General features: G+C 34.7%; 1 protein-coding gene across 1 annotated transcript in view; it reads right to left on the minus strand.

The window, feature by feature from the left end:
* Positions 1 to 312: 312 nt before the first annotated feature.
* LOC149421018 (uncharacterized) overlaps positions 313 to 12,080 on the minus strand; it is a 162,117-nt gene continuing 150,349 nt past the window's right edge. The window contains exon 2 of the mRNA XM_089635331.1: positions 313 to 3,679. Coding sequence (XP_089491457.1) covers positions 1,853 to 3,679 — 1,827 coding nt within the window. The 3' untranslated portion in view covers positions 313 to 1,852. The remainder of the gene's footprint in view (positions 3,680 to 12,080) is intronic.

Raw genomic sequence — 12,080 nt, forward strand, 5'->3', positions numbered from 1 at the left:
AAGAATATCTTTGTTTTAAACCACTTTATTAAATTTATATACGTCGACCGGTTTCGGTTGAACTCAACCTTCATCAGGACAGTACAAATATAATACAGAGGAAGATTATTAAGTAAACAATAAAGAAAGAGAAAGTATATAAATGTTAATACGTCTCAATAATTTAGAATCATTGGAAATCTCAAAAGCAAATAAAAATTAAAATAATTACACAATTTTAAACAAACAGATAGAACTAACTAAAAGCCGTATTTTAAAGATGTTTCCTTTCTCCCTGGGTAATCCCCACCCCTCCCCGACCCCACTACTTACTCCGCTGCCCTGATGCTCTCTCCCTCACATTTATATACTTTCTCTTTCTTTATTGTTTACTTAATAATCTTCCTCTGTATTATATTTTAGTTTATGTTTGTGCTGTCCTGATGAAGGTTGAGTTCAACCGAAACCGGTCGACGTATATAAATGTAATAAAGTGGCTTAAAACAAAGATATTCTTTCATTTGTGTAATAATGTCAAGCCACAAAGTGTTTGCTTCCTTCGATAATTTAAAATTATTACTGTTGGTTGAGTTATATTATTTTTCTGTTTCCATCCTGGGCACATATCAAACCTATATTTTGAGGAGGATTGTTTTATTTTAGAACATAATATATTATCTAGTTTTTTTTTTAAATTATACAAATTGATATTTCGTTTTGGAATGAGAATTGATTGTATAGAAATTTGGTGGTTTTTAAGAACATTTAATTCAGTTCATTGTTCAAGCCACCTTTTTATTTATTGTATTGTATTCAAATTAAGAAATAATTAAATTATTGTAAAGAAAAATACAAAGAAGAAAATATCTACAAAGTACAGAAACATTTCAAATGGTTTCGGTTACAGTGACACGATTATTTTTTGTTATTTTTTGCTCATTTTTCTCTATTTGAATTAGAAGTGCAACGATTATGATTTTGATTTTCTTAACTCACAAAATATTATTATTAACAACAAAAATTTTAACACTGTCGCAATAAAAGTTTGTAATTTCGATTTCAGGCCAATTTTCATCGTATTTAAATTTGCTTCCATAATTTAATGATCGTAATCGTCAAAGCTATAATCGCTGCATCACTAATTTTAATGGCTATTATTTATACGTCTATTGATGGCATATTTTGTGTAAAACTCTTGATGGAAAATAGGTTAAATCGATACCCTGTTTTCACACTCTAAAGTCTACAGTTTTGTGCCAGTGTGATTAATGTTTTTAAAACTTTAATATTAATTGTCATGATAATCTTTATTAAGGCTATAAGTACTACAGGGAGTACACAAAGTGCAATGAATGTATTACAATCTATTATCACAAAGAGTTATTACAGTAAAATATTGACTTAAACCTTAAAATTGACAAATCATGCTGCATTCACTTCCAAGCAGTTTCTTTCAAGCTTAGTTCTCGCTTAATAATTATAAATTATAGGAATTATTATTACCTATACCTACCTTATTATTAAATGGCATTCGTAGATAAATAATTGAGCACAGTGGTTGGTTTATTGACGAGATAAATATAGTTTTCGTTTTGAGAATGGCGTAGATTCAGCTAGCAATACTAAATTGAAAGAATTGAGACAAATTTGTGAAAAATCTTTTGTTAAATAAGTTTTATTTTGAACGTGTTTTATCCGTGTTGTAACCATATTAAGGTTTTGTTACATTCAACCATCAAATAAAAAGCTTAACATTATTAATAAATTCAATGTGAATCTAAATTGGACACTTGGGTGTTTTTTGCTAATAAATAATTTTCATAAGGGCATTTTTCGTTTTTCGGTTCCGTAACGATTCTTGGGTCAATTTGGATTATAAACTGAGGAATTTCATGAGCGCGTCGTATATTAGACGAGGATTGGTGGTGCCATCTGCTGTGTAGCGTACCCCGCGCAGGCTACCATCATCATGGCTGACTACTCCATACTCCCCAACGATGAATCCGTCCGCAGTTCGTTCCTCAACTCTATACTTCCTGAAGTTCCTTCCTTCTACCACATATCCTACTTTCTGTCCATCATCTTGTGGTTTCTCTTGAACTACGCCGTGCGTTCTCCCGTTGGTCATTACACTAACAGTCTCATCTACTTCATAGTTTTGTTCTCCTGGTCTCTTAACACGGCCCATAGGCTGAGATTCACCCTTTTGATTTGCTGTATTTTCTTGTAGGCTCATCGACCGATTTACGTCCTCGAGATTTTTTTCTTCTACGTTGCTTTCCAGTTCCAGTTGAGTAGATGATTTCATTTCGCTCGCCAGATCTAGTTCCTTTTGATCGGAAACAATGGAAGGAGGGTATACGGTAGCCGGCTGGCTGTAGACCTTCGAAGGCTCTCCGTATACTTTGGAGGGCTCGCCGTACACCTTCGATGGCTCACTGTAAACTTTGGAGGGTTCTCCGTAAACTTTCGAAGGCTCGCTGTAATATTTAGATGGTTCTGAATAGCTGATTTCTGGTTTTCCGTAAACTTTTGATGGCTCGCCGTAGACTTTAGAAGGTTCAGAGTAAACCTTTGATGGTTCGCTGTAAACAATGGGTAAGCTAGACATAGTGTTTGCCTGGTTTAAATTCTCGGGTATGTTTACTTTATCTACGTTATCTAAGTTGTTTTTAATATTTTCTTCAATCTCGACGTTATCTTTATTGATTTCTACGACATTGTCTTCTGAGTGGTTGATAAGAGTAACGTAGCCAGCGGACGCTTCAGTGACGGCAGATTCCGATCGAGTAGATTGGCTCCAGTCATTGACAGTGGTTAGTTTGGGTTCACTGAAAGTGTTAATGACCGAACTGTAAGAGTATGACGGAATGCGAGGTCTTTGAACTTCTTTCGAGGGGCCGCGGTATGAGAAAGATCTCTGGTAAGGGTGCATGGTTTCTTGCCTCTTGCGATTAAGTTCTCTCTCCTTTTGCTGCAGAATGTAATCCGGGTTGGCGCCCATGACCACTCCGGGCAAGGTGGAGACGGAGTGCCGGTTGGAGGGGACTCCGCGGTGGTAATCTTGATTGATGTGCTGGGGCCGCCACGTAGTGGGGCTGTCCAGTGTGAACTTGTTGGCCGAGGCATCGGACTTGACCTTTCTGGCGGTCTCCGCTGCGCTGGAGATGAGGGGCAGCTGCGGTCCGGCGCTGGCTGCTTGCGGGCTGTTGATCCGGCGGCCCACCGCTACGGACGAAGTTACCCGGACGCCGATTATCTTGGGTGACTCATCCTGAGAATTTATCAATTCACCGAAGGAATTTGTGTTGAGTTCTCTTTTTATATGATCATTATCCCTGTAGTAGCTTGAACCAGCCGCTTCGAGGTCATCGTTGTCGTTAACATTTTCCTTTTTATTTCTTTTACTATTGCTTTTCATATCAAATTGTTCATTCTTATTACTTCTAGAATTTCTCGTGATTGGAATCAAATGTTCCGAAGAGGAATTTATAACTAAATCATGGTCTAACTGCACTCGCTCTTCGGCGTTTATTCTCGGTGCTTCCTTTTTGTTAATATCGTGAACGATGTCATCATTTTTAGAAACGCTTCCGAGGAAGACTGAAAGAAGTTCTGATCCGGAAATATCTTCGGATACTTGTCGAGTAAATGGCATCGCGGCTACTCTTGGGGAACTGGTAATCATGTGCAGTGCAACCTGGAAAGAAAAAACACACTAGATTAAACACGTGTTTATGGTATGTATATCCGTATGTTACATGAACAGGAAAGTCAACATTAAAACAATACAAAAAGTAGGTGCATATATAAATTATAGAATAATTAGTTCGACATTCACTTCGACAATGCCTTAGAAAGGCAGTGCATAAAAATAGAAGTCTACCTTGGTGGGAAGTTGATTTAAAATCACAATAATATAATAACATAATCCAATTAATAAGTCTGATAGAATTAAAATAAGTGCAATTTATGTTGGGTGAACTGCATCGCTAATTGTGCACCATGCAATGATGCAAATATGAATACTTTTCTAAAGCAGTAAAGATCGAAATGCCACATTAAGTCATTAATCATTTTCCAGGCGAATGGCAGATGTAATTTGAGCATCTCAAACCCCACATAATCTGGTCTGTTGGCGATCGAGCAATACATTTATTATTGTTGATTATTTTTCGATAGGCAGATATTGAGAAGCGATTTATTTTATTCGCAGTTTGTTTTCGGTACCCGGCCTCGCACGTGTTTCAACACTCTTTTTCCAGATTGAATATTTGGTGAATGTGGAACTAATAATGTAATGTCTTCCCTTAATTTTGAGACTTAAATATTATATTTCAAAGCTTCATAGTTCACCATAGAAATAAAGCTGCATGCTGAATAAGCTGTAAAAATCATAAATCATATACAAGTCTGCTCTCTGCTGTTTTGAGTTTTTTTATACACTCTAACAGACATAGGTAATTATGCTTTTTAGTTAAGATGTGCGATTTTTATCAAAATACCTATACACGGTGTCCAGAAACCTGTGGTAACTCACAAGCGGGAAACTGGTAAATCTTCATAGTTGTGGTTGAAATCAAAATATTCGGTTGCCAAGGGATTTCCTCTCAGCCGTTTGTTGTCTTTCAAAATGTATCGAATCGTAGACCCGACTATAATGGTCTTTAACCCTTTGGTTTCCGAAAAAAAGGAAAAAATTAAAAGCTCAAATCGAAATAAAAACATTTTTGTGTTCTCCGTATTTTTCTATATCCTAAGATTCTCAACTGCTCCTAACCGTCTGGAGCCAGTAAGACTATGGCAACCCCATTTGGGGTACGTTGTGAGGTTGAAAGTAGTGAGGAAGCGAAGAAGATCGGGAGGAGGATGGTGGGGGAGTACCTGGCTATTCTCAATGGCTATTCTTACACCAGGGCGATACTGAGAGTATCTTCCACTATGTGATTCACTAGTTTCAAGCTTGTATCACTAGTTTCCGGACACCGTGTAAAACTCAATTGATCATTCATAAAATAAATATGATTACTTTAGACATTTTGATCATAGATCCTTTGTATAAGTAGGTATTTCACGTAATACTTTTTACAATTACAATATAACTGAGTTGGTTTTTCTCAAAAAAATAGATCAAATTTACTGTAGGGCATCGCTAGAAAGGGGGATAGTTAAGCCACATCCTAAAATATCCCCCTCTCTAGCAATGACCTACAGTAATAGATCATATTACCGTAGGTCATAAATCATATAATCTATTACTGTAGGTCATTACTAGAAAGGGGGATATTTTAGAACTATTTCGTTCCCTAAACGTTTCAATAGTATTTTTTATTTAAATTACGATTATGTTTTCTTGAATCAATGATTAAATTAATAAATGAATGAATGAATGAAATGGATTGGGATGGAAGTATAAATAACCCAATTCCCGACATCGGATCGAGCTGTTACTAGGCAGACAATGCATTTTATCAATTGATGGCACTCACACGCGCACACACACGTATTTCTCTAAAATTGGGTGATATTATAAAAAAATTCCGCAGTTAATATACGAAATAAATCTCGTTACCTTCCTGTTAGGATTCGGCCTGATAGCGCGGTTCACTCATTTTAGCTTGTCCCTGGGAAGGAAGGTTTAATACTCAGTCAATCAAAAAACAACACACATTTTTAAGTACATCGATAGATAGATATATTATAGTAAAAAGATACAGAAATTTCATACTCGTAGAATCCAGAATAAATGCTAAAAGCAAAAAGTAAGGGACTTATGATTATAACGCCGTAGAGGAAATTTGATCACCTGAATAAAATCAAAATAATAACTGCAAAGTACTTGAGTATCGGGTGTCGGATGCACGGCACCTTTATAACATTGCAACAAGCATACATTTTTGCGCTTACATAACATTATTAAACCAGATAGAGTTGTTAAATTGTCAGCATTGCAAGGACATCTGAGTAGTTACATGACCTATTCAACAACCAACGAACAGCTGTTGGAATGAGACATTTTTTTTGTACAATGTCGTTACAATATACACATGTAGACGCGCTGTAGAAATCTGTAAAAGGCAAGCAAAAAGTACGTCAATTGTAGTGCTTTAGATTTCGTAGTTGTCGTACTAAACTGTCACGCGTCGCGTAAGGTCGCGTGCTACCTTTAAGTTACCTTAAAAAGTGCCAAAATGCCCTCGTGTGTATGAGAAATGTTTTTACTCTTTAAAAATTAGTTAAAGGCAAGGAATAACATTTCATTTGTACGCACACAAAAGACTTATTTTCATAGATTATTACAAATAATACAACTATTTCCCGCCCGAAGATTTTAGCCCGTCGTTAGAGAAAATGCAACGCCGACTACAGCCAAATTACGAAGTCACTGCTGTCGCTGAGTAAACTTCACTGTTTAAACTATTCTAACCACTCTGTTTATTTATACGCTTACGGTAAAACAATATCAGCAGTACCAACGAGTATCGACAATTGCCGTCATTTGCAAACTGTCGTTGCTCTATTATGACACGGTTGTGACTTGATCACTCGACACCTCAAAACCTGTCAGGCTCAAGGTAGTACTCACCGCAATTTTTGAATGCGAAAACTTAGGTGGCTATCGTTTATTTTGATAATACAAGTATATTTTTTGAATGTCTATCTTTATTATGAACAACGTTTGAATTAAGAATTTACTGTACACATTAAAAGTGTATCTTACATGCCACGTTTTATCTTAATTTTGTGAGACAAAAACAATTCTAGATGTACTGTAAAGTCATTGGTTTTATTTGAATCCAGTCTCCTTGTTGTTCTATATTCGAATAGCATCTCGTGGCACAATCGCCATATTCCTTTTAATCTTACGTATTCATTTTATTTAACACAACCGGTAAGCCAAATAAAGCATTCGTTCGGATAAAGCAATACCGATTGTCAGATAGTTGTGGATATCGATGGGTTGGGTTGGGTAGAAGATAGTGACATGTAGAGGGCCTATGCCGTCCATGTTCTGCCCGTGTTCTGCCATTCGTACGTCGATCAACCAGGTGAGCACTTACATGCATTCCTTCGCGTGATGCGAACACCGGACAGTACGTGTCGTGTTTATTTTCAATCTCAATACCAGTCCAAACACTTACTTGTTTATATTATAGTACCATGTATCACTTTTATTTTCATTTCGTACTATATTTTATGCGTGTAAAGTTTGACTTCACAATATCGAGACCCCATGAAAAACTGCAAGACTTTTAGCTTCTTTAACATATAAAGTGAGTTCGTTGATCATTTTAAACCCTTTATAAATTAATAATTGACTATGGAATATATCTGGAGCATCTCCTATCCTTATCTTATATTCCACTTCCTGCAACCTTTACCTACGAATTACGTTAAAACTCCAATCATAGGAGGTAGGAGACTTTATTGGCTTATCTTTAATTAACTTCATATTTATGGATCTTTGAGATTTTTGCTTATTACAAATAAATAAATGATTGCACAGCATTTATTTCAGTAATTGATCAATCATTGATTCAATAATTAGGTGTAGGTATTGAAACTTTTAGTGACAATGCATTTCGCTAAGTTACGCTGATTTACTCTTCTCGTATGGTGTAAAAAACTGTGCAATACACCACCTTCCATATATAAATGGTGGTGAACGGATAACTCTCAAAAATGACAATTTAGAACACCCTTAAAAAGTGATATATGGTAAAAAAAACCCTACATTACGTTGGTTAGGTTTTCTTCGTTGCTTTTAATGACTTATATAACTTTCTAAATGTGTGTTGAATTGTCAATGTGGTGATCAAATATGTTACGTAGGTTAGGTTGACATGTCAGTTCTTTTTCATCACGTTTAATGACTTTTTACCACTTTTAAAAGATGTGTTGAATTGTCACTGTATTGATTTATCATAGAACCGTACCTAATTATTTTATATTTGGAGCAATTTTGAGAAATCATTTAAAGGGATATACTTCTCACAAATGATTTCCCTTATCCGACTTAAAACCAATAAAGCTCACCGTCTCTTCAACAGTGTTGATTTCAGGCCATAGTAAACGTCAGACAAAATACACGATCGTGATAGCCAGTTTTATTGTTAACCCTTAGAGGCATAATTAACTTGTGGTTTGCTTGATTAATTGCACCTATCCGAGCACTGCCATTTATAACTGATATATTTCAACATTAATACAATGTTTTAAATGAATATATACAAGGTGTTAAGAAACGTACTTGACATTATTTGGAGCAAAGATTAAAACAAAATTTTGATCTCTACATAAATCATAAATCTAAAGATTCTTTCACTGGTCACTCAGCCCAATAACCACCCAACCAACCCGACCCTAACTTTAAATGTTTTTGGTTGAAAAAAAAGTCACCGAAAACAAAATGTCATCGACATTTTTTACTACAAATAACCGAAGAAATCACTGGTTAAAGTACAACACCTGTAAATTATAATCCAGGAAACATTCTGGTGTGATTGGTATAGGCATAGACTTCAAAACACTTCACAGGTACCTTTTGTTATTAAATTGATTGTCACTATTTAAGGCGATGCCATACGTAGTAATGCAAAATCATGTGTTTTTGGTTTGAAAATTTGCTTTGATTAAATACTGCGAGTAGAATACATCTTGGCCTTTGAAATAATCGAGTATTTTTTCAATAAGTCTTTTTATAAGCCCAGAAAAAAAAATGTGTAAGGCCTATGAAAAGTGCTTTAAATTTCAAAATCTCCTACTTACGAACCCATTTTCGGTTATGATTTTATTGTATAATGTGGAAAATTAAGTTATTTATAAAATGATCGAAAATTTTTTAATATTTATGCCCGAACATCCACAAAATAAAATAAAAGGCACTTATTGGCCATGTTTTTTTCTTGCATAAATCAAAACAGGCGGATGGTGTTAAGCGGAAATTTAAACCTTATCGCCATCTACGTAAGGGTAATTATTGATAGTGGCTCAATTTAAAATATTACACGACGTAGTGCATCGCCTTAAGTTCAGAAACACGAAAGTTCCATTGAAATGATGTAATTCCTGTATTAAAGGAACCTTTTAGACTTGTTTCGAGTTCTGTTAATCAAAGCAGAAGTACGTAAATAAGTATATTAAAATCGTTTCGCACCAATTTATCGCGTTAATGCTAACTTTTCCGACACCAATTCGTCTTCAATTCTGCCGCACGAATGATCGATAGTAAGTCTAAGTATTGTATAGTTACTTTGCAGCTTCTAATGGATCACTGTTATTGGTTTCGGTGTCCTGAAAGAATGGAAATTGATTTCAACGATAACTTTTAAGACACTGCCTGCAGGGAATAGCACCAGCCTATAATATAAAAGAATTACGTATCATGTCCGGCAAGAACTATGCTCTAGATAGATTAGATGAGATCAGCTGATCTTGGTGCTGATAATTGATTAGTATAAACGTCTCGGTTGAATAGAACTACTGTCTATTACGATCGTGCTTTTCAGAATACTTAACGCGAGTACTTTTACTAAAAGTTTTGCTGAACTTAAAACAAAAACAAATCATTTGTGAAACATTATTGTACTAGCGCAGACCCATGGAAAATGACGGGATATTATAATAATTATTTTAGAATTGAAAATTATGGCATGTTAGCTAAAAATCACAGACCAATGAATACATAAAAAATCTTGAATAAGAGAGATACACATTTAAAAAATTGAATTAAAATGCTTCTCGGGTAAAAAATATTACATATTTTATCATTTTTTTTTTTTCATTAATAAACTAATTTTTATAAGAGAATGTTTTTTTACGCATATCACAAAGTATAACAAATTATTATATGTAATAATTAGTCTCTTGAAATATCCATACAAATTGAAAATATCTCCCGAGCAGTGGCGGTTTTCTCTAAAGTGCGTTTGTGCGGCGAACCCCCATTAAAAAGATGAGAAAATAAAACAAACTTGTTTTATAATAATATAAGCACATTATAGATAGCACGCTATTAAAATTTCGCCTTCAAAACCCGCGCCACCGAAAAATACGATACATATTCCAAATTTTGTGCGAGTTGAAATCCGCGCCAAACTCGTCATACAAAAGAATTTTAGCCGGTACAGATCCCTATGACGGTGACATATACAAAATTTGGTCTTTCTTTGCAAAAGTAAGACAAATTGTGTGCGCCGAACACGCGTTATGTTATCACGTGACCTCCGAACATTGACGAATGTAACCGAAGAAACCCGAGAACTTCGCGGTCGACGTTTGACCTTTAGGGAAGCAAGTGTTATTTTTTATGTTATATTATGGTATTTAACTTTGTAGTCATTTTTGTACATATTTTTGTTTTCTTGTTTCTGCATTTCTCCAACCGTTTGCTTATGGCATTTGCAAATCTACTACCTATTGAAGTAGACTTAGTAAATTTATTTCGTGCCACCTTTATTTGTTTTTTTTTATGTTTTAAATATCTATTATATGTATATTCTACGAAATTATTCTTCTCGAAAAAACAATAATAATTAGCAACATACATTGAGTGCTATAAAAACATTAAACAATTTAATTCCTATAAAACTTTTCTCATTATCTAATATTTGTGTCTAGTGAAGTGATTTAAAAACAATAATATGTAGGTACCCCTCCCACTAACTTTATTTAAGTTGTGTGACTGCTGCCGTATTCGACTATTTGACGAAGGACAACAGTAAGTAAATTTTAATTAGATATGTTTATCTTCTCTTGAATTTCTGAACCCCCTGTTAAAAAGACCACGAACCGCCACTGCTCCCGAGTAAAAATAAATGCCGCCGACGGGAATTGACAGTTTACCGGTTTACGAATTGGGAGTTTACAGGTGAAAAAATATAATAAGCAGTAGTTGTTGATTGAAGTACTAGTACATATTGAATTATTTGGCTTGTTGGAAATAAGCCGACGTAGCTCAGTGGTCCAGAGCACCCGACCGGACATCAGAAGGTGCGGGTTCAAGGTGCTTATAATAAGAGGTTAGGTTAGGTATTTTATCGCTTGTTAGATATTATTTGACACATCGGTACGAATTTCGAAAAAGACAGTTAAAATATGACACTAATATGTAGTAGGCACTAATGAGACTTAAATTCAAAACGAATCCGAGTTCATTGAACCAGAGTTACAATCACCGACAGAAGCACAACCGAAATCAGTATGTTTGAATGCCTTTGTAAAACGTAACTTCACATGAACTTCACCTTAATAAAAAGCCAAGTTGACATTCGATTTTCTCCAATGCCATTTTTTTCTATAATGTCCCCCTTACTTCCTAGTTAAAAGCACGTATGTATTTTTTATAATTTATATTACATAAATTGTTTCGAAGTTACTTGTTACATATGTGTACCACATGATATTGTTACTGTTATAATTCTTTTCATATATATTTATTTTTAATTTGAAATTATAAATCAAAGATACAAACAAGTTTATAATATATGTTATACAGGGTGTAAAGGGACCTACTTGACTTGCTTTAACCAGTGATACTTGACGTTATTTCGAATAAAAATGTAAATGAAATTTTGGTCACCGGTGACAGTTTTAATGATTTTACTCTTCTTTATTTCAACTAAAAACATTTAAAATCAGTAGAAATTGGACAATTAGTGCCAATGTGCGGAACTGTGCGGTTACTCCACTAAGTGACCAGTGACAAGCGTGGAAAAATTATTTTTGGAAAAAAAAACATAAAAATATCACCGAAACTCAAAATTTCATGTACATTTTTTACTCCTCTTTTTATTAGTTAAAGTAAGTCAAGTACGTCCATTAACACATTGTATAACCACATGAACGGGTATTTACAAAATAAATGCTTGAGCGATGGAGATTTCCGGTATTCGGTTTTGAATTCAAAATTCATTTAAATAATCATACCTCCGAATATTTTAATATGGGAACACATAAACTGCTTGCCGTGGTTTAAAGATTAAAACTAATGAATCCACATATATTTCATCGATTATTCCATCATATTCTATTTTTATTTTTACACTAACCCCACACAGGAGGCCCTGAAGAAAATAATTTCCCTGTCGTATTTGGGGATA

This window comes from Hesperophylax consimilis, chromosome 9 (assembly GCF_061612785.1).
Source record: "Hesperophylax consimilis isolate HC1 chromosome 9, BYU_Hcon_1.0, whole genome shotgun sequence".
In the NCBI taxonomy this organism is placed as follows: domain Eukaryota; kingdom Metazoa; phylum Arthropoda; class Insecta; order Trichoptera; family Limnephilidae; genus Hesperophylax; species Hesperophylax consimilis.